Consider the following 24,403-nt stretch of genomic DNA (forward strand, 5'->3'; position numbering starts at 1 on the left):
TTTCTTATATATGTCCCTTAAGAATCTGCAGTGATCGATCTCATAGTGTAGTCAATAGCTATAGCACATTGTCCTCGGCTATTAATCAACGTTTCCTACCTTCAACGCAAAAGAGTTTCATTACGTTAAGTAATAGCGATATAAAGTATTCTTCCTTTTGTTTTAAATAGGTTAAACTACCCTTATGGCATGAGGTTATATAAAACTAAAATTAGTCGTACTTTAAAACACTTAATAGGTGATGATTAAATTAATAAGCCTTGGCAGTTATTTTTAATTAAAACAGTTTAACGCTTCGAATGTAGTTGCAAGTACTTCCATGACCAGTCATAAAAGGTGTTTATCCTTTTTTCAGGGAAACTTCGAGCAGGTTTAGTCAGTATTGGATACGGCATATCATGCCCATATGTTTTATTATTTGTAGAATACAAAATTTAAATCTCATTCACTACAATTGGGGAGAAACCGCTAAAGCACATTTGCCACCAACATGCAGGGGGGTTATTTTAGCTTTGAAACGCTGGCTATAAAATGTACATGTTTAGGCATCCATTAAGTAGTTGTTACAAGGCTCACATATTTTTACTTTCTTTCATTTCAATGATTTTTTTTACTATGGATTATAGTTGTTTGATAAATTGTGAAGAGGAAATATGATTTATGCAGCTGGGGAAATGAGAAGGGGGGGGGGGTTAAGTACACAAATATTGTTTTTAAAAGTATTCTAAGTTCAGAGATGACGTAAATATCTCGTTTTTGTTCAATTTGGGTCTGATACACTCCACACTTTTTAGTACAACTATAACCAATACTTGCAAAGATAGTTTAAATTTTTATAAAAGCCATAAAAATGCGTAACAGGAGTAACAACCTAGTAGGTAAGTAATACGATAAAATAAACCAACGGGACAGGGAATAGAGTGCAGGTATGGATCCACAATTTTAGATTAAACCGGGAGTTATTTTATTCTCACAAGTCCATAATTGCATTTCAACACATATAACGGAATAGGTCAATGACCGTTGACGATTTAAATTCATATTTTGTTTCAATGCATTGAATAGTAATTGACTAATAAGTCACTTGTTTTATAAGTTGTATTGGTGAATGAGCAGGCCCTGGTCGACGGTGACCATTTGCGTTGAGGTACTGCCGCCGTCACCATGGTTCTTGGCACCCCCATTGGTGGCGGTTGCAGTTCCATTCTTACTCGTGGTAGACACGAGTATTCATGGCACTTGCAAGTGGCGTATTCCGTCGCACCTCAACGCAACTGGAGGAGTGCAACACATATTCTTACGCTCATTCCATTGTTTATCCTATTGCACATGTAAATTGAAATTCAGGATTTGAATTTGTGCATTGGCTTGTAATTGACAAGCAGTTGACTTGATTGATATTGAATTGATTGATTGATTGATTGAACTTGATTGATTATTGATTTATTGATTGAACTTTATTTATAATTGAATTGGTGACGTTCATGCACTTGTGACCTACCCAGTGCATGATCCGCCCGATTTGGGTCGTCACATTTGTTGTATTGATTGTTGATTGTGGGGCAGCCCTGTGGAAGCCCCAGCAAATTGATCACCGCGGCCAGAAGCGCCACATTAAATAAGCAAAATAATATCTGTTGTTTGTTTGATTAATAGGGAATCTGTAATAATACCACTTATACGAGCCTGGTCTCGGATAAGTGAGTTTATTTCAGTAACCCTAGTAATATTTATCTATTCCGGATAAGTTACGTACATTCGGATAAATATAAATTTTCACCCTTAGTCACAAGCTATCATTCCGGATAATTTAGGTCCATTTGTATATAGTCTAATAATAAGTTCTTTTCTACCTCCTTTCTAGAAGAATCAATTAAACGGTAAGGTCATGGAAAATTTTTGGGAGTTAAATTGTGGCAATGTTTTAAATTTTACCCACCCACCCTCCTCTTGTTTTTAGAACAAATACTGCTGCTTTTTGTTATGTCATTGTAGCTGAAGACTGCCTGCTTCACCCAGCTTCCACAACAGCCTATGTCGCGGTGGTGGATTATGTGTGTTTGGATATTATATGTACGTAGGGACGGCTTGCTTGGTCCAGCACCTACATCAGCCGATGTGCCGATGGTGAATTTTGTGTGTTTGCTCATTCCGTAAATACAGCCTGATTGGTCCAGCGTCCACATCAGCCTATGTCAAGGTGGTGAATTCTGTGTGTTTACGTATTCCGTGATGACTGCCTGCTTGATACAGCGTCCACTTCAACCGATGTCGCGGTGGTAATTCTGTGTGTTTGCGTATTCCGTCGCACCTCAACGCAACTGGAGGAGTGCAACACATATTCTTACGCTCATTCCATTGTTTATCCTATTGCACATGTAAATTGAAATTCAGGATTTGAATTTGTGCATTGGCTTGTAATTGACAAGCAGTTGACTTGATTGATATTGAATTGATTGATTGATTGATTGAACTTGATTGATTATTGATTTATTGATTGAACTTTATTTATAATTGAATTGGTGACGTTCATGCACTTGTGACCTACCCAGTGCATGATCCGCCCGATTTGGGTCGTCACATTTGTTGTATTGATTGTTGATTGTGGGGCAGCCCTGTGGAAGCCCCAGCAAATTGATCACCGCGGCCAGAAGCGCCACATTAGATAAGCAAAATAATATCTGTTGTTTGTTTGATTAATAGGGAATCTGTAATAATACGTCAGTTATGACGTCATAAAGGCTCTAAACTATTTGGAATGTTGCTGAAAAGTTTTTATGCTCTGGAATGCTGTCATTATTTGTATGATTAAAGCCCAACTGGATGATACCATCAGATTATTAATTATCAGAAATTCACGCCAAATTGTTTTCTTTACTGCCCTTAACACACCCACCCCACCCCCACCCCCACAATACCTGCTATTTTAAAGCTGTTATTAGACCTACAATTTTATATTTAAGCATTTTTTTAAATATATATTTATTTTTATTTATTTATTTTTGATATTCTTGCGACAAGTTTAATAATGTTGTGCGTGTTAACAGACATGACTCAAACTGTAAACAAATTAAAAGAGAATGTAGCAAAGATATCACGCTAGACCTCTGTAAAACAAACGAAATAATAAAAACATAGCTTGCTGTGCAAAGTGAAAATATAAAAAAAAAAAGGAATTAAAAAACGCATTTGGATAATCATCTACATTTCGGCTAAACAGAATCTAGGTCACGGGCGCGGGTTCATCAAGTGCAAGTGTTTTGACGAAACCCGATATCGATACACACATGCATATATACTATAACTATATTCTTTTGTACCAGCATATATAAGCTATCGATATAATAACTGTATATTTTAAAAAAATCCTCTGAGATGATTCTTATGCATGTAACACAAAAGGGTGAATTTCCATCCTGCTTCGAAAGCATATATATTTTTCAATATGTCTGCATTTAATAAATTCGAAGAGAGGATATTGATGATGCATGTGTACATATAACACATAAGTGATTTTGTCATCATTTGTGAAACATAATTCAGTTACACCCCAGTGAGCAAAAATGCATGAAAAATATCAGAGTATGTCTTAGAAATCCAGTATAAAATGTTTATGCATCTTTTACTGTGCTCCAAATATTTTATTGTTACTATCACAATATAAATAATTTATGCTTCTGATCGTCAGATAGTTGGGGGTAGTGGTTTTAAATCTATTTAGACAAAATAAAGAATAGAAATAAATAAAATAAAGTACACTACATATAAATTACTCGTAAGTTTTTTTTATCTGCCACCATTTCTTCATTGCGACTGTAAGTATGCAGTTTTGTTTTATCTTAGAATTCAGCACCATGAAATCTTATAGAGAGAGAAAGAGAGAGAGAGAGATTCCTTAAAATGTTTTTAAAACTCAAAACAATAAACCAAGAATATATTCTTTGAACCGTATGGGCGTAATTTGTTTATAGCTGGTTATTTTATACCCAATGAAGTAGATTTTTTTTTTATAATACATGAAATAATAATATTTTTTAAATCTATTGTCAGCTTATTCTGGTATAGTACACTTGTACCTCCTTCCTCAGTATTAATTAATTATTAGTATCATGATATGTAAAAAGGACTTATCGGGGGGGGGGGGGGGGGTAGATCCAAGACTTCCAGTTGAGGTTGAAAGAAAGGGGGGGGGGGGGTCACAAACTAATGACAGCAAAACTTGCAATTAATGTAATTATTTAAAGTTTAATCCCATAAGCTGTCTTGAATTTAAATTTCTTTATTGTTTATTAATTGAAATCAATCTAGAAATTGAAAATTGCTTTATACTTTCCTACTCCTCTCATTTTTTTTTCTCAGCGAGAAGGGGAGGGGTGCCTGGTGCGGCGCCACCACTGTGTACAAAAACTATTTCATAAAGAAAACTGAAAAGAAAATATAGGGACAGCTCTTATTGTTTCTGAGGGTGTTACCTTTTTAAGCAAGATTTTGTTGAATTGAATTCTGAGGGTGTTACCTTTTTAAGCAAGATTTTGTTGAATAAAATCAATCTTGCGCTGATTGCAGGACAATAAGACAAGGATAAATGAACACCTGTACATGTCTTTCACTTATGACTGTGACCCACATCATGGCCGTAGGAACCGGAAGGGGGGTGATAATTTTGCCGATATAAAGATTACTATCATAAACATAGATACTATATGCTTGTGCCCCTCAATAAAAACGTCTGATGCCCTTTTTTTTTTTTTTTTTTTTTTTTTTGCTCGTCAGGAAATTTTTGGTAGTGCCTCCTCAACTGTCAACTGAAAATGTATGGCTGAGCCCCCCCCCCCCCCCCCCCAATGAATTTGCTTCCTACGGGCCTGCACATATCAGCAATATAAATGCAGCTCTACTCTTTTTATAAACCATAAAAACCATTATGTGCAATGAAATCGAAAGTAGGAATTTTACACTATAGTTACGTATGCTAAAAACGAATATTTGCTCAAGTTTAATTATTTTGTACATTTACATGAAAAATAATCATATAATTTTCGCAGATTTCTATCTTTACAAATTCCTTGCAATTAAGATATTTGGGAGAGAAATATTCGAATATTTTGCAAGAGATGGGGGGGGGGGGTTCTAGCAAATATCGATAAATATAAAATAATGAACAGGGCTGATTTATTTTCTGCTTTAGCCTTAAATTAGTGATTTTTAACAGGTTTATCTTTCTTAAGAATATTTTTTTTGGAAATGTATTCCATATTATTCCAAAGAAACTCACATTTAGGGCGACAATGTTTTGATGAGTTTTGTTTGCTTAATAAACCATTCTGATAAGTTGCGACACCCCTTTTCAATTAATCTATGTCTCTGTTTCGAAAACGACGTTCAAAATATTGTTACAAATGAAACAAGTCCTTCCAACTTTTTACTTCCTCCCTTTTTCCAAATCATTTAGAACTTTTATATCTTAAAATACTCGCAAGTTAAGGATCTAAGAATTTCGCATTAAAAGTCTATTTCCATTTAAACAATTTTTTTTTTGCAATTACTTCTATCCATTTATTGAATTACATTGTAGTTCTTCAGTTTAGAAATATTCGTTTAAAGATCATTTCAGGTATCTCGTTATTTTTTTTTTCTGACTGCCCTCTTCCCCACTTTGAAAAACAAACTTCGTACCTGGACGCGCATTCCAAAGATCAGCTAATATTTGCAGGCGTGTAGGAAAAAGTCCGGAAAACTAAGTTGGACAGGCTATCGTCATTTGAAGCAAGTCGTATGTTTTTTTTTAATGATGTTCAATACTCAATACTTACATGTAATTAGGAGCGATGCATCGCACAAAAATGTGTTCAAGGGATAGAAATACAATGTTCCTTCTTAAAAATTATATTAGCATAGGGACCAGGTAGAGTGAAAACTTTCCGAGACAGTAACACAGATTATTTTTACTGTACATGTATCTATAAATTTCAATCAGTTAAACACGCAGTTGCCATCAAGACTGCGATGTGAAATCAATTTCCAACTGTCCTTAATTGTCTTAAATTAATTATGAAGTTTATTAGTAAGATAATAAATATCTATCCCAATTAATACTAGTTTTAATTCAAAGTCACATATGTAAAATCGCTCAAGGTAATTTTTCCGCCCTACGACGTTACGTTTCAAAAAATGACGTTCTACTAGCATTTTTCTTTTAAAACACCGTCATACTTCAAACTCTCTTTTTCAAAAAATATAATCGATATCGAAAAAAGAAAAACGGCAAAGAAAAGCTAAAAGTCTACACTATCAATTGACAAAACCCCGTTACTTTTTGAGACAGGGCCATTTTTGATGGTTCGTGGCTCTTGCTCTTTGGTCTTTTTAACACTTTTATTTGTTGGTTTATGATCAATATCATTCAGATACGAAAGGTCTTTCAAAAACATGGGATCTCGATTTTTTGTTTCTGGTATTTTAAAAAATTGACGCTATTTAAAAATGCTGCATCTGAATGACACATATGGCAAAAAGTAAATTGGCCGACCGGAAGCAGGTAAACCACAGTTTACTGTAGCAAGAGGTTTTAATGTTGCACCAGGGGCGTAGCTTGCCTTTAAATTCTAGTGAGGTAAAAACATGGCATCAGCGGGCCCCGGGCCACCTTAGGTGGAAAGGGAGGGGGTTATGGGGCGAAGCCCACCAACGGAAAACAGATTAAGGGGTTTTAGAATATAAACATCATATTTGCCTTGCACAGAAATTGTGTGAATTTTACCGTTTCATTATCGAAGACTTCAGTGTGCATATGATGCTACATATTGTGAAACTTCAAACACGTTTAAAGGAGAATAAACATTTTATTTACTTCAATTGCCCTATTCGGTGATGTTTGGAGTCAGCAAATCTATTGAGGACATTTGAAACTGTCTGTTATCGTGAAGAGACTGACTAGGTGATGATTTTTATTACAGAATTAAGTAAGCTGCAATTAGTTTTAAATAAAATATAAATATTATATGCAATGTATTGAGTATAATGGGAGGGAGTGGTGGTGATGATGAAAAATTTAGTGAGGCAGTTGCCTCATTGCCACAATGGAAGCTACGCCCCTGTGCACAAAGCACCATATCTCACCTATAAAACAAATACCAACAGCATGTTACTACAAATGATCGCCAAAAATATGGCAGACCATGCGTGTCATCAGCATCACAGGATCGCTTCATTGGTTTGCGTAATCATCATCAACGTTCCACAATGACGTCGTCTACAGCATTAGCTATCCCTGGACTGCACAGAATATCAAACAAGTCCGTTTGCAATTGACTACGTGCTGAATTAGAGCTGGAGGACTTATTCATGCCTTTGTTCCAACCCCACAACAATCAAATACCAACTTCAAGTGTGTCATATCAACAGAATATGGCCACAGCAACACCGCTGAACAGTTTGGTTAAGCTTCGAGTCCAAAATTCTGTCGCAAATCCTGATGGAAGAGCCAAAGTGCATAATCTTGGTATTGATCATTTTTGCAGAAAAACTTCATTCGGGAGGTTGATAGTGTTGGTGGTGGTAGTGAAATGATGTGGACAACGGTATTGTATACAAGCAGGACGGATTTGGTTTATATTCGAAGGACTTTGACGACACAACGATACTCTAAAGATGTCCTACCTGCTCATGTCTTTCTAATAATGCAGCATCCTGGAGTGGTATTTCATTTTGACAATACACAGCTTCCTACAACTCGTTTAACAGGTGCATCCGTGCCTTGACCATCTAAACAGCCAGATTTATACACCATTGATCATGCATTGCACAAAATGGATAAGCATACCCAAAAGACAACCGCATCCCCAGACTCTGCAACAGCTGACCCAAGCTCTACACGTAGAGTGGGTTAGCATTCCTGTACAGTTTTGAATACACTAACTTGCGTCCACTGGGATGAAGTTTTAGGCTATCATTGGTGTTTGTGGGGAGGGGGGGGGGGGGCATACAAGATAGTGATCTTAAATGACCTTGATCTGTGTACGATTGAAAAAATCTTAAACAGTTATGACAATTTGATTTTAGACCTATTATTTACCACATTTCTTTCTTATTAATACATCATTCTACTAAGTATTCATAATATCTGAATGAATCACTAAAATTCTAAGATGCGTTTCTTTTTTTGAAGAATATATTAAGTGGTGGTGGTGGTGGTTCCACATTTCTAGAGGAGTCCAAAATCATTTTTTATTTCAGAATATTCTTTTAATAACTCTGCAAATTCCAGGGGTGGGGGTCCGGACCCCTCGACTCCCCTCTATTTCCGAGCAGGGTTTGGCCTATGACAAAAACATTTCTTATTGTGCACGCGTGTGCTGAAAACATATAAAAGTTACCATGGTCTCTTTCCGAAGAAATATAGTGCGTAACCGAGGATTTTGATATTATCTTTGAGAAAGATAATCTGATTATATTCTTTACCTTGGCATGCTCCAATACGAGTTTCACGCAATAATTAACAGTCACTTGACTTTAATTAACATGGGCGAGAAAAAAAAAGATGTGATTAGATATATACAATGTAGAGGATATTCAATTATTTGTAGTTGGATATTGAATTTATTTCACGAGAGGGATAGAATTTATTAAAAAATATTTTTTCTTGAGTACGAAATGTCTTACGAGTGAAATAAATTTGACATCCCACTATAAAACATTGAATTTTCTGTTTATTACATTTTCTTTGCTTGTCTTTTTGTTCCAATCTCCCTTGCAGAGTTGTCGTTCATTCCTCTCCCAGACACCTCTGCAAATGGGCTTGCGTCATGATTTTTGACACCAAAGTAAAAAATGTAATATTCAAAGGATTAATAACAAATTAAGCCAATAGTCCTAGATCTATTTAGTAAATATCTACCATAAAGGACAAATATTAGCACAGACAATTAATTATAATGAATTGAAACAAACGCACTTTTCTCGTGCTTATCACTGTGATATACGCGAGCCAGGCACATTTTCGGCTTTGAAATGCATTCACGCATACACCGTGTATATCCCAACATGCGGGGTTTACATAATGTATACTATGTTGTGCGCAGGGTTTATGCTGCTTCGATGAAAGGGGTCGAGGTATGTTTTTGTCCAATTTCTCAATTTATGGATATACATTATGTACGAGGGGTGATAAAAAAGTTCGCGAACTAATTGAATTACTTTCTTAAAAGAAATGAAATGAGGTTTCAGTGTTCATTATTATTTTTTAAAGTAGCCACGGTCTTCTCCGATTTTAATGCACATCTGCCATTGTTCTGTCCATGCGCGAACCACGTGATCCAGACGGTCACGTGACATGCTCCCTAGCGGTCTGTTCACATATAAGCTACAAGATTTTTCCGAGTCTTATGTTTCTTACCATGCTTATTTTTATAACAAGAACTGTCCATCTGTCAGAAATGGCCAAATATCGGCAATAGGATGGGTGGATAAGAATATCTTTTCCCAGAATATAGCATGGTGACCATCACAACCCGAGTCCTCTGTCTCGGGAGCGTCGTTTATCGAATGTGGATAAAGTATGGGTGCCTTCTTTTTTTCATATCTCATATGTTTAAAGTCTAAAGTAAACGATATTTTATGGATTTAATAATTATATTATTGTTGAGATATTCAACTATTTTCCTAATTGTAACTTGGCGATCTTTCATCACAAATTGCTCAACTAAGTACACATCTTTTCCTTGGCTTGCTTTCGTTGGGCAAGAGAACAAATATCATTTTTAACCATCTCCCTGCTTTCACTGAAACAATCAATCCAATTAATGATTGAACTTCTTGTAAGTCTTGTATTCTACTGCAAAGGAATTTCCAAGATATACATTAAACTTTACAGCCGTTCGTTGCTCGAGTACGACTGAGTCAACCATTTTCTGTCACAAATCATCTACATATTGCCGTCATTTTCACATTGTGACGTCACAAACACGGAGCAAAACATTATATAACATCTGCTATTTATAGAACATGTGTATGACTATATATGTGTGTAAAATTTCATTCTGATCTGAATTGTGGCTTTGTAAATATAGAGATAGTTCGCGAACTTTTTGATCACCCCTCTTATTTCGCCGGAAAGCATATGCCTACGGAAGAAAACGTTATCCAAGGAGTCAATGGATACTTATGAATCCACTGTACACTTTCTAGTTTTATCAATTCCGAGGATCGGAACAAGATTGACGCTACATTGTGTTTATGATCAATCATCAGAATAAAGCTTCGCTTTATCATCACTTTCATATTACTGTTAAATACATGTTATTTATATAAATGTATGTATTAATTGTCTGTAAATAAAACAGTTCGTATTTAAAGTTAAAACATGATTGTGACGTAAACCTTTTGTTTGTATTGTCCATTCTATAGCTTAATGGTGAGCTAACTCCTCAAACAATCCATTAAGTTACCTGTAACTGTCCATTCTTTTTGGAAAACTGTCCATTCTTTTAAGAATGGACAGTTTTTTTTTTCCAAAAAGAATGGACAGTTAAAACAAAGAGAATGGAGAGTTACAGGAAAACTTTGGAATGTGTTCAAGAGGGAAACAAAAACAAATATACTAAATACTTTTTAATTTACATGTAAATAACAAAAAGAACGTGGAGACCAAAGTTATTCCAGAACACAATGTCTACACAGCATCCACTCGATTTTACTCTTTTAAATCCATGAATGATGCACATTATTTCAATACCCAAAACTTAATTTTCACAGAACTTGAATTCAAATGACACAATTTCGAATTCACATTTGATTTAAATTTCGGAAAAATCATTCCCTCGAGGAGAATTCATTTTCAGATAGAAGTACGTCTAGTATTAAATCCTCCACCCAGAAAACAGTTTGCACCATGAACACTACACTGCTGCAGTTAATATTTCGGTTGAAAATAAATAAAAATGAAACATTTCCCGATTTGATTTGAAAAACATTTCAGGTCGAAGATTGGCTCATGGCTAATCCAGCACTCAGAACACAATTTGCATCTCACCATTACACTGCTGCAGTTAATATATCCTCAAAAATAGAATTCAAATAAAACATTTCCAGGTTTGATTTGAATTTGATCATCTATATCTGTCGTCGAAGTTCATTTTTGGGTGAAAATTTGGCTAATATTTCTTTTAATCTTCCTTTTCTGTTTCCAGATCCAAATATCACTAATTTTGTGCATATTTTGGTTTATAAGATTTTGATTCTGTCATATACTCTCTCCATTACAGGAAAACATGTATGCCTTTACAACACAAACTGTAAACTGATTTTGAAGCATCGCATACTTGTATAAATACTAGTATCCCACAAAATTCACCTGTAACTGTCCATTCTTAAGACAAAAACCTTTCGTTATTTGCATCTGGAAACACAATGGCTATTCAACAAATTGCTCTGCATCCCTAGCTTACCTGTGACTGTCCATTCCGTAAACAATGAACTTGCCATTGTATGTCTGCTACCTGTCATTTTGTACATTTTATAGTTAATTTTCAAAACAAATGAAATCATGTTTTAAGTAGGAGAAAGGCCTCAAACTGTCCATTCTGTGAGAGAAAGAACTAATCGAGGGCCGTAGTTTACATATTGACGAAAAATCGATGCTGTACTCGAGATATATGCCCCTGTTGTGGTCCCTCTCTACTCCTTGGGGGGGGGGGGGGTGATTTGAACAAAACTGAATCTACATGTACGTATACACATGAGGATGCTTTCATATAAATGACTGATCATGGCTTTGCTGTTCTTGGGAATGAGATTTTTCCTATGTAGGTATTCCTTTTTAAAACCTTGATGACCCATTGTCGCCCCACCATAGCACCCCAACTCCCATCCCCCAGGGTCATGATTTTAACAAACTTGATTTTACATGCACATTATCTGAAGATACTTCCATATAACAGTGTATAAATATAACCAATTCATGGCTTTGCTTTTCTTGAGATTTTCTATGCATTTCTATATACCGGGGTATGTAAAACTTTGATTGCCCATAGTGGCCAGACTCTACACCTAGGGATCATGAGTTGAACAAATTTGATTCTACACTGAGGATGACTCCAAATAAATATGACTAATCAAGGCTTTGCTGTCCTTGAGAAGATTTTGAAAGATTTTTTTTATGTATTTCTACATGTATGCATAACTTTGATCGCACATTGTGGTCTAACTCTACCCCTTGGGGTTTTGATTTGAGCATGAACTTGAATCTACACTACCTGAGGATGAGTTTCATATTTTCTGGCCCAGTGGTTCTTGAGAAGAAGATTTTTAAAAGATATGCCATTATTCATTGAATTTCACCAATTCATGATCATCTCCCCTTGGAAGAAGGTGTTGCCCTTCATTTGAACAAACTTGAATTCATTTTACCCAAGCATACTTTGTGGGAAGTTTGAAATTGGCCCAGTGTGACAGGTTTACAGACAGATGGATGCCAGACAAAATGTGATCAGAAGAGCTCACTTTAGCCTTTGGCTCAGGTGGGTTAAAAATAAGTAAATAAATGAACTACAGTATGTAACTATGTATATCTGTAATTTTTATTTTCAAACAAAAGTGTAAAATAAAAGCACGCCATGTATTTCTATACTCAGCAAATCTCCAATAAGCAGACTTTATGAATTAATTTATCCATGTTTACTACCCAAAACAAAATGTTTTAAAATGTAAAAAATGCAATGAATTTATCATCTGAAGAAAAATGTAAATATGCACAGTCTAAGCATGTGTAGGATATTTACAAATAGTTGAAAAAAAAAAAAGAAACCTGTAACAGTGATGAGGAAATGTGTGAAATGTAAAAGGATATAAATTTTAACTTAAATTGCTTTTGGAATTGGTCTTTTACACAAGAAAAAATTATATTTAAAGCAGTTCTTGCATTTTGTATATTACTTTGTATCAAGGGACACAAAACCTACACAACTACATTATTTTATATTCCTCACCACATTAAAGATTTGATTACAGCAACCTCTCAGTTCCCATATTTGACCAAATTCTGGGTAATTCTTTGAAATTCAAATAATATAAATCAAATCAATTTTAATGCTAATTTATAAAGAAGGTGAGATTTCCCCCTATACAATATTGAATGTATAGAAATACAATCTACTGGTAGAACCAGACAAGTGCTAATGCACTTATTTTTTAAAAAACATCCTCAATAATTCATTCAGGTGCAAGTGCAAAATATCATTTCTCATTCTTCAGTTTATGTGTATATTTATATTACACAGGTACATGCAATGCATTTAGATTCTGGAACAGACGCTGCCTAGCACAATGGTTTTTAAATTGTCTCGAAAGTTCATTCTTCATAATTCATGAAAACAGTGAAACATTTTTACTTTTTTCAATTCAAAATTTTAACAGTATCACAGCAATACTCATAAGGGCACCTTGATTCATGTCTTACAAAACTGACATACAAGTGAAGCACTCTATGTTGGAACCTTTTATGACTGTGCCACTCTCTGACCAGGAACAGATTTCTCCCTCAGAGTCTGAGATTCCTTCTTAAGAACATTCAGCAAGGTCTGAGAACTTTCAAGTATCTAAAAATAAAAAAATACATTGACATCACTTTTTCTCTAAATGCAGAAAAAAAGATGAAAAAAAAACTCTAAGTCAAGTACTTGTAATTGCATAAAACTGAATAACTTGTTTCCATGACATGAGTTATGATGTACGTCATATTAAAACAGAAAACAAAAAAAGTCCAAAATGCATGTACCATTAAACTCTGGAATCTTGAACACTGATATATTGAATACCATGGCTATATTGAAGTGAGTTGGATGTCCAAACCAATTGACAACCATACACATACTGCTATGTTGGCTTAAAATAGCCATGTGCAATGAAATTGACATTGGATAATCTTAAAGTATCATTACTGATTGTATGAATTAATGAATTATTTAACTAAAAATGTACAGAAAAATAACCAGTAATTGAATAGAAGTGTAAATATTATACAATTATGTACTCTTCCGGTGGTGAATTTGGTTTGTTATTCACCAGAAAAATGCCGAGGTCAATATTGATATTTTTCTGGTGAATAACAAACCATATTCACCACCAAAAGAGTCCATAATTGTTTTATTATATAGTCAGGCTTTGAATAAATAAGACATCGAAGTCTGCATGACGATAGCATTTTCAATAACGAACTTCTGTCATCGAAAAATTTTTAAAAAGTCCAGATTACACCTTATCACTTCGTTTTGCTGTGTGTAAGTCATCGAAATGTTTGGAAAATAATTCTGCGATAGACTTGCCCAACATTTTTCCTGTTCAGATACACAGCTGGCTCTGGCCGTTGCAACCATTGTTTTCAACGTTGTTTGAGGTATTGATTGTGACTTCACAATGCAGCTGCACGCGCACTCACCTTCCAGTGAATACTAGTGATGGGACATCGGTTAATTTTCACAATCGATCATCGGTTGGAATCGGTTAATGCTTCCGATGCGATTTTACCGATTATACACGGATGTCATAGTTTTGTATATAAAAAGCAGACTATTACAATTATTTCATATTTTTTCTTTAACATGAATATATAAAATATATAATATATTGTTTTCTTTGTTTTTTTGCTTCTTTTACACTTTCTATATATGCACCTTTAGGTTCTTAATCACCTCTGCTTCGTGCTAGTTGGCTAGTATCAGATGCAGATGCCATTTTCTTTCATTAAGAAGAAATAAATTTTAAACCAGAAGTGGATAATTCCTGAATGTATTTTATTAGAGGTATGTTTCCGATGATCAAATATGAAAAATTATAATCGATCATCGGAATCGGTAGCATTTTTTCGTCGACAATCGATGTTTTCTGATTATCGATACAACACTAGTGAATAAGGCCTCAGATCCAGTGAATATGTAGTATTATGAACTGTTTGCGTTTGTATAGATTATATAGGGACTATTTATAGACTATATAATAAAACCTCATAAATACAGAAAAATGACATCTCAATAGTTGAACCTTAAATCAAAGGACAAGGTATGGTAACAGCCGAATCTGGCCCCTTATTTGATGTAAAAATCAGAACAGTTAAAATTGTGATAGTTTGTAGTTAAGAACTTAAAAAAGTTGATTCTAATTTTGATTCAAAGCTTGCATGGAGGCCACAGGGGGATGCAGAAGTAGGACATTATCCCGAATTTCCTCAATTCTGGTAAAATTTCATCCAATTTGAGATACTTTTCACTTCGGGAAACATAGAGCACAAGCTTGCCTATCTGAGATTTTTACACATAAGATGCATCTGATACTAGTGTATGAAATATATAAATTTGGTAGATAGGCAAGCTTGTGCCCTATGTTTTCTAAAACAAAATGTGCTGTAAAATTGATGAAAATTTGCATAAAATTGAGAAAATTTGGAAATTGACATATTTTCTGACCTTCCTGTGACCTTTGTCAGGGGTAACAAAAGGTTTTTATTGTTGCATCATTCTAAAAGACACCCCAAACCAGGGGCCAAAAAGGGGTCTTTGCCGATCTTGTCCTTTAGTGAATCTATAACACATAATTATCAAATACACTAAAAGCAAATTACCTTCATGTATGCTGACTCTGTTTCAGCAATGGTTTTATCAAAATCATTACGAGAAGCCATCTTCTTGCTTAAACTTTCATTCACTTTAGCTAATCTCTCTGTGAGTATTCTAATGTCATTTTGTAGCTTCTGTTTCTCTTCCTCTTCTTGAAGTATTTGTTTGTGCAGTTCATCCCTCTTGCTACAAAGATCGTTGATACCTACCAAAACACGTACATGCAATGGTTAAATTGTTACTGCATGCAGTTTCTTCATTTATATAATTTACAATTTTGCATCAAAATTCATTCTATAGCTGAGAGAGAGAGAGAGAGAGAGTTAAAGAGCTGAAATGAATACCAAAAATCACTATTCGAATATATTCGTAACAACTATTCTATTCATATTCAAATATTCTTTGATGTTATATTTAAAGTATATCTATTTGTATACATATATATATATAAATAATATAATTTATATTGATAGAGTTACTTGATGTTAAACTGAAAATTGTTTAAGGTTAGCATGAAGCTTTTTCTTAGAGCAAATGGAAAACTGAACATTTACAAAAAGATTTTAATTTCTCTTTTTAAAGTATGAAATTGCCATCAGTGTCATGTTTGTTAAAATAAATTCCCATGTCAGTCTCATTTTCACAAGCATTTTAAAAGATAAAAATTGCTACACAGTATAGCCGTACCAATAACAGATTTGAATTTTAGAACTGTAAGAAAAACATTTTTGAGAAAGAAGCTGAAAGAATCTTTTTCAGAAATAAAGACAATATTTCTTTTCCCAGTGGTGCGGATCTTGCCCTAGCCTATTGACTGGAAAGACCTTTTTATGACCGAAGATTAAAAATTTGCCCACAAGGTGGTAGAAAAAATGGATATATTTCCGCACTTAAATAGGAAACTCTCTAACATGCTACAATTTATAAAATTTTATCCATGGAAAATACAAAAAAAGTCTTAACAGTTTGATAATAAGAATGCCACATGCTATAGAAAAAGGAAAGTCCATGTGCGTTATACACGTACATGTATTCATGTTACATATTGCTGAACATGAGCTACCAAGAACATGAGCTACTAAAATGACACTCATTTCATAGATCAGTTTCTAAACATACATGTTTCAATAATTAGATTTTTCTTTTTAAAAGAACACATACAAACAGTATTCATTTACACGATTTAGTAAAATTCATGATAGAATGGCTGGGCAATGCATACGATCGGTGATGAAACTGCAGGTAGACATGAATAAAACTCCATTAGAAAATGAAATATATCCTGAGCATATATATTCAAAGAGATTTACACCCGAGAAAAATTATTTGGATTTTTGTTTAAATTTCTAATCATATTTTCGTTACTCTCTAACAATATTTATAAAATGTGACATTTTAGAATAAAATACGCAAATGAATATTCAAAAAATAAATTTCCATTCCAATATTCGCCATTTATTAAAAGCTAATAAATAGTCTATAATGGAAAACTACTAAGTCTAGAGAATTTTAGCATTCAATATCTTGGCGTTTTATTGAATGCTAAGTTTGTATTACATAAATGAGTATGCCCAAAACATTCCAATTACAAGCGTTCAATATCGAACGCCCCGTTGTAGACAAATACAAAGGTTTTTGCTCGTGCACCAAGACAAAAACAAATGTTTGATTAAATTTAAACCTTGCTCAATCCAGAAAAAATCTTCAAAGTCTTGGGAAAATTGGGGAAAGTTTTTTATTTAATGATAAAAATTTGACATATAAACCATGTAAATAAAACCACAAAATAAGGATTAATATGCTGTTTATCTCCACCTCCTCACCAATTCTCTATTGGAGTCGGTGCACTCCATCTAGTATTACATAATGGAATCCCAAAATGCAATGCACATTGGCAGGAAATACAAAACTCCCAAGAAATCAATGTCCAAGTAGGATATAAAAATTACTTATTTTAGTTATTATTAAAAAAAAAATTTGTGTGTGTAAAATAACTTATTTAAGTTATTTTTCTGACAATTTGTTTGAGTTATACCCCGGACTGATAACGCTTGGTAGGGTCATTGGAATGATGGGATGTTGAACACTTACAGGACGAAGTTAATTTAAATACCGATACTGAAAAATTCTTATTAATTTGAGTTATTTAATTGAAATAATTAATATAAATCAATGAGAGATGTTTTCGCTATATATTAAAAGAATTACTGAACTTATATCAATTGGTGAATATTGGCACTCGTTGGCTGTACAAATGCACTCGCAAGCTCGTGTACAGCCAACGAGTGCCAATATTCACCAATATAAGTTCAATAACCCTATATTACTATTCATTCGTGAATATTGTTTCAGCTCTAGAAAATTTTCAATTGAATATTGGTCCCATGAATAATTATTTAGTTCCATAGCTAATTTTGATCAGTTCCACTTGATCTTCATGAAGTTTATATCTTTACAAGGTAGGGACAAGTGGTTTCTATTTTCCCGAGATATGAAAGTTCGAGGAAAAATCTAGTTTCGTTTTTGCATGCTTTTTCGAAAAGAACGATTTCCTCTAATGAAAAAATCCATACAGAGTGTGAGATGCGTGTGGCAATTCCAGGATCTTAAACATATTCGTTGTTTTTTTCACATATATATAAAAATTTATATTAATTTCATTAGATTTAGTTTTAATGTGTTTGACCTACATATGACTATAAAAGCATTTTCTAAAAATGACATTTGAAATAAATGAAAACAAATCCAAGACTTCTAAAATATATAGTGTGAATTTCACTATAATCAAATAAAACTGTAAAAATTGATTTTAAAAACTTACATTTTACAAGTTCATTATTGTAACTTTGTAAGGCAGCTCCCTGTTGCGACATTTTAAATGATATTTAATGCCGCTTCGTCTGGACTTGCACTAATGGTTGACAATAACAACGTTTGTGTATTGCGTCACATTTTTCTGTGTAGAGGAGTAACTGTTAAGTCCAACAAAACGATAACATTTTTTCCGGATAGCATTGTCAAGCAAAACAGTGTGGTGGTGGTTAAAAAAAAAAGATTAAAATAGGTTTTGCTCCCATACCTTACAGAATGAAAAATATGTCCTATCCTCATTTTTTGTGGAAAACTTCCTCAAATATATTAAATAATATTCATACAAATACATTACAATTAAATCTTTTCCCCTTAATAAGCATCGGTCATCTAGATGGGAAGTGTAGATGGCTTCTACTTGTAGGGAAGAGTCCATACAGGACTAAATGTTTGGGAATTTTAAATGTGATTTTGATAACACACAGCCTGAAAGTTTATAAAAAGTTAAATGAAGAATATAAAATATGAACCATATTTCCTTTTAAAGTTGCAGAGATATGAGGGATACCTCTGAGCATTTGGGGAAAAACCAAGAATCCCTAAAACTACTGATTTAGAAAAAAAAAATTCTGCAGCTGTTTATATAAGACGGAATTTCATAGAAAGCATCTATTATCATGTTAAGGTCAGTCAATCGATATTAATCATTTGGTGTGTTCTCTTAATTAACCATAACTTTTTAGGTCACCTGAGTCACTCAGGTGACCTCAGTATTGCTATCCGTTTTTGTCCGTCATCGTGCGTCGTGCGATGTGCGTTAAGATTTGAACATTTTCAGCTTCTTCTCTGAAACCGCTCAACCAATTTCAACCAAATTTGGCATAAAGCATGGGTGAAGGGGAACAAAAATTGTGAATTTCATGGTCCCTTCCCCCCTGGGGCCTGAGTGGTGGGACGGGTGCTAGTCACTTCGCCCCAAAACCAGAACGCCCCATGCATGAGCGCCCCAAACATTTTTACCGGCGCCCAAGTGCAAATATGAGCGCCCCAAATTTAAATCACGAGCGCCCCAAACTTAATTCACGAGCGCCCCAAATTAGCATTTCGAGCGCCCCAAATAATAGTATCGTCTGATCTAACACATGTACACAGGTGCTCTTTATGTGAAAATTTTATACATAGGTACTTCATCAGTTATATTTTATTTTTGAATATTTCATTTGAATCTATTTTGAAATTGACTTATATTTAGTTGCATACAACTGTACAAAGTATTCTTTTGTTTGACTTTCCTTCTTCAAAGAACACTTGTGTAATATTCTTTTAAATTATCAACTTTTAATTATTTGTGTAATTAAAAACGATAGTTTCAAAGTCTGAGCACCGCCGTTATCCCACATAAAGGAGCCTGCTCAATTATAATCTCATAATTATTTTTTACCACATTGTGATGAAAAAAAATTTGTCGACTGACTGTTCATTTCTTTTGGATCGTTTGAGAGATGGAGAAGTGTCTTCAATGCAAGAAAGTGGTAAGTCCATTTTTATAAATAATTCAACAGTGTTCAATATGTGTTGCTTTATCATTTTATTGTTAAAAACTTGTTTCAGTATGAACCTATATATGATTCCGAGATATATGAAGTACTGTCTAGCACGTTTTAACTTTTTTTTTTATCTCAGTTCTAATTAGGTATATACATGTAATTAACTTATGTTTTTAAGTACATCGTGACAAAATCTTAATTTATATATTAAAGAAGTTCCTTGTCGGTTTTATATAATTTTTTGATAAATCAAATGTATCCAATATTAGATATCCTACAGTAATAGCCTATTTATTTTTTTCCTATTGAAGAATTTTTTATCGAATTAATATATCAAGAAATTTGAATTTATTTGGCGATAAAACATGTAAAATTTTGGACAAATAAAACATTTTAAAGTCTTACAAATTGTAAGAGTTGCTTGCCCAAATTTGCGTTGTGATGCCTATTATGCACTGTATAGGAAATTTTTTTAATATATGGAATAGCTTAGTATTTATGTATGTATTTTCATTCATATTGTTTTGTTTATTGCTTTAAATGTATTCATTTTAAACTACATTTATGATTCATCTGTGTAAACATGATTGATATAATTCACATGGAAAGGTTGTTTAAGTGTTAAAAATGTCGCTGAAAGACCAGGTTTATGGTGTATATTTGTTGAATTGGTCTAAAATGATGTGGATGTCTGAAATTATGTTTACTGTGTATACACAGACTGCTAATCCCACTAGGATTAAGTTCTTGATCTAGTCACAGGTGTGTAATATAATGTATTAGGTATTACATAATCAGTACACGACAATCAATGATGAGATTTATAATAAATGACTTTCTTTATATGGATAGATGGGTTCAATACATGTGCATAATTCTTTCTTAAACAATTGGTACTTTGAAAAGTATCAAAGTTTTTATTGATAGTTGTAGCCGTGTATGGTGATAACCTCGTAAGTTGTTAGAACTTGTGTTCAAACCATTAAAATACTATTTATACAAGAAAAATATGTTCAGACTAGTGATGATATAGCTGCAGATCTGCACCTTATAAGTGATGATAGGGAGAGAGATGCAGCGAAGAACAAAAAAAAAAAAAGACACCTGTACAATAATTTTATTATTTAAATTGGCGTCTTATCATTATACACATAGATTTATTTTCTTCGAACACTGAATTGTCGCATAAGAAAATGACTCTGGAATAAAAAAAAATAGATCAAAAGGATGTTGTATACCGTAGACGAGTTTCACTTTTAATGCACGTTTTTATTTTCATTTTTCAGGTTAAAGCAAAACAACATGCTCTGTGCTGTGACGGCTGTGGGGGATGGCAACACAGACTCTGCAATACAGGTTAATATTTTTTAATTCATTAAAAATAAAGAAAAGCATACAAAGAAAAGTTTGGTTATATAAACTGACTGGAATACACTAATAAGTGAAGCACTGGATAAAGATCAAGTCAGTCATTCTTTGAGCTTGCTGAAGGATACTTACCTGTAGGATTCCTTCAGAAAGACATTTCTTGTGATGGACAGCGGCATCTGATTTTTGCAACTACGGAACAACTTGATGTCTTAGCCAATTTACAGACATGGTACGTCGACGGCACTTTTAAAGTTGTCAGGAGCCCATTTGCCCAGTTATTTTCAATCCATGGGTTCCTTGGTGACCAACAGAAACAGAAACAAGTACCACTAGCCTTTGTTCTTATGAGTCGACGACAGACTGCTGATTATGTCGCTGTTTTCACAGCCCTAATGACAATCCTACCAAGACGTGCGGCAGTCCAGACAATTGTTGCGGATTTTGAGCGAGCTACATGGGCGGCTGCAAGAGAAACAATCCGAGGGGTTACCGTTGAGGGATGCCATTTCCACTGGTCGCAGGCTATATGGAGGAAAGTACAGGAAGTTGGTTTGCAAGTCCCATACAATGAAGATCGACACATCCACAAGACTGTGAGGTGTCTTTTGTCATTGCCCTTCCTGCCAGAAGCCGAGGTAAAGGACGCCTTTCTGTACATTCAAGACCAAGCTCAGGATGATGACCGCCTACTCTCACTTCTGTCTTACGTTAACAGGAATTGGGTGGAAAGCAACGTATTCCCCATCCCTTCTTGGAATGTCTACAGAAAAGAAACGAGAACGAACAATGACTGTGAGGGATGGCATAGGAGACTCAACCACAACGCTAAAGAATCCACGCCCCCAATGTATCTCCTCATCCCAATCCTGCACAGCGAGGCAGAGAAGCTACCCCTTCAGAAACAAATGGTGGAAGAGGGAAGTCTCCACAGACTACAGCGCAGAGATGTCCGAGAGCGCCAGAGATTATATGAAGACCTGTGGGAACAGTACGAGGCTGGAATGTTTACAGGGTTGGAGCTGCTTGTGCAACTTTCCAGAGTGTGTGGCCCAAGTCGCCTCTAGTGTGTGTGTAACGATAACCTGAACAAAAAGTGTTCCCACCCAGACTATTATTTATCAATGTTGAGACACAAGAACTTCTATTCATTTGTGTTATGTATACGCATCTATTTTTCATGACGTCTACCAAATATTAAAAATAAATTAAGTAAGAAAAAAGTTGTTGTTAAAATCATTATTTTATGTTTTATTGGCCACTAGCATGCAAAAGAAGGACATATATACGTATTTGTTAACATTACTGATACAAATCAAATTGAGGGAAAAACCAACTTAATAATAATAAATACAGCCATTAAGCTATAAGACTACATCTTTCGAAAATGAATATTTCTGAACGTATACATATTAATATAAATATATATAATATAAATATATCTAAGAAATTTTATGGTTATAAATTATAGTTACTGCAGAAATATACATCAGTGCTCAAGTCTATTCTATTCGTATAGTGTAGTAGTGTAGTAGACCTTTGAGACGAACCTACTTACTAGCAATTATTAAATCAAAATTTAAAAAATTCAGTATAACAAAATTCACTCTTTTGTATCTCATTCAAAATGTATTTCGGTCCTGGTATATGTCCGTGTACTTAAAAACACGGAAAGAATTTGAGTACGTTTTATAACTTTATAATCTTGGGGCGTTCGTTATATACTTAAAATTTGGTGCACTCATGATATATATAATTTGGGGCGCTCGTGAATTGTTCATATCAATATTTTTTTAACATCTAAATGTAAAAAAAAGCCAATAATTTATTTCTTTACTAGTTTCTAAGCCTTGGGGCGCTCGAAAAACTTGGTGCACTCATGATATATATAATTTGGGGCGCTCGTGAATTGTTCACATCAATAATTTTTAACATCTAAATGTAAAAAAAAGACAATAATTTATTTTACTAGTTACTAAGCCTTGGGGCGCTCGAAATGCTAATTTGGGGCGCTCGTGAATTAAGTTTGGGGCGCTCGTGATTTAAATTTGGGGCGCTCATATTTGTACTTGGGCGCCGGTAAAAATGTTTGGGGCGCTCATGCATGGGGCGAAGTGACAGTAACCCTGTGGGACTAAAACCACCAAAATTAATGCAATCTTTAAAAATCTTCTTCTTTACTCCTGGACATCAACCAGTCAAACTGTTGGCATGATTGTAATAAGCATTGAGCCCTCTACCAAAATTGGGAAATTCATGGCCCCAGGGTCAGGGGTTCTGGTGCTAGGATGGGGCTATATAGATCATATAGTGAAAGTGCATTATTTCTTTGAAAATCTTCTTCTCTACTCCTGGGTATTAAATAAACTAACTAAGTACATAGTTATGATGAGCAAAAGTGCCTTATCCAAAATTGTGAATTTCATGGCCCCAGGGTCAGGGGTTCTGGTGATTGGGCGGGGCTATATAGATCATATAGTGAAAGTGCATTATTTCTTTGAAAATCTTCTCCTCTGCTCCTGGGAATCAAATAAACTAACTACATGTAAGTACATATGTTATGAAGAGCAAGAGTGCCGTATCCAAAATTGTGAATTTCATGGCCCCAGGGTCAGGGGTTCTGGTGTTAGGGCGGGGCTCTATTGATTATATAGTGAAAATGCATTATTTCTTTGAAAATCTTCTTCTCTGCTCCTGGGTATTAAATAAACTAACTAAGTACATAGTTATGATGAGCAAGAGTGCGGTATCCAAAATTGTTAATTTCATGGCCCCAGCGTTTATGGTTCTTGTTTTAGTGCGGGGCTCTATTGATTATATCGTGAAAATGCATTATTTCTTTGAAAATCTTTTTCTCTGCTCCTAGGTATTTAATAAACTAACTACATGTAAGTACATAGTTATGATGAGCAAGAGTGTCGTATCCAAAATTGTGAATTTCATGGCCCCAGGGTCAGGGGTTCTGGTGCTAGGGTGGGGCTATATAGATCATACAGTGAAAATGCATTATTTCTTTGAAAATCTTCTTCTCTACTCCTGGGTATTATTTAAACAAACTAAACACATAGTTAT

General features: G+C 34.3%; 2 protein-coding genes across 2 annotated transcripts; one reads left to right on the forward strand and one right to left on the reverse strand.

Moving 5' to 3' along the window:
- Positions 1 to 12,553: 12,553 nt before the first annotated feature.
- Positions 12,554 to 18,549, reverse strand: LOC133174116 (microtubule nucleation factor SSNA1-like). Its single transcript, XM_061309155.1, has 3 exons — positions 18,427 to 18,549; positions 15,611 to 15,810; positions 12,554 to 13,592 (listed from the first exon to the last, which is right to left on the reverse strand). Exons 1-3 carry the CDS (start codon positions 18,476 to 18,478, stop codon positions 13,494 to 13,496), a joined length of 351 nt encoding a protein of 116 aa, XP_061165139.1. The 5' UTR covers positions 18,479 to 18,549; the 3' UTR covers positions 12,554 to 13,493.
- A 1,369-nt stretch (positions 18,550 to 19,918) lies between these two features.
- LOC133174030 (uncharacterized) lies at positions 19,919 to 22,398 on the forward strand. Its single transcript, XM_061309072.1, has 3 exons — positions 19,919 to 19,948; positions 21,250 to 21,319; positions 21,470 to 22,398. Exons 1-3 carry the CDS (start codon positions 19,919 to 19,921, stop codon positions 22,396 to 22,398), a joined length of 1,029 nt encoding a protein of 342 aa, XP_061165056.1.
- The last annotated feature ends 2,005 nt before the right edge of the window (positions 22,399 to 24,403 follow it).

The sequence above is a fragment of the Saccostrea echinata genome, unplaced genomic scaffold, assembly GCF_033153115.1.
Source record: "Saccostrea echinata isolate AGI-Se365-2 ecotype Australia unplaced genomic scaffold, CSIRO_AGI_Sech_v1 ptg000057l, whole genome shotgun sequence".
Taxonomy (NCBI): Eukaryota; Metazoa; Mollusca; class Bivalvia; order Ostreida; family Ostreidae; genus Saccostrea; species Saccostrea echinata.

Excerpts from the sequence above, each read along its gene's own strand:
- LOC133174116 (XM_061309155.1), bottom strand. The coding sequence starts at position 18,478 with ATGTCGCAACAGGGAGCTGCCTTACAAAGTTACAATAATGAACTTGTA. Across the intron at positions 15,811-18,426 it reads CAATAATGAACTTGTAAAAT|GTATCAACGATCTTTGTAGC; the intron begins GTAAGTTTTTAA and ends GTGTTTTGGTAG. Across the intron at positions 13,593-15,610 it reads CAGAGTCAGCATACATGAAG|ATACTTGAAAGTTCTCAGAC; the intron begins GTAATTTGCTTT and ends TTTTATTTTTAG.
- LOC133174030 (XM_061309072.1), top strand. The coding sequence starts at position 19,919 with ATGGAGAAGTGTCTTCAATGCAAGAAAGTG. Across the intron at positions 19,949-21,249 it reads GTCTTCAATGCAAGAAAGTG|GTTAAAGCAAAACAACATGC; the intron begins GTAAGTCCATTT and ends TTCATTTTTCAG. Across the intron at positions 21,320-21,469 it reads ACACAGACTCTGCAATACAG|GATTCCTTCAGAAAGACATT; the intron begins GTTAATATTTTT and ends ACTTACCTGTAG.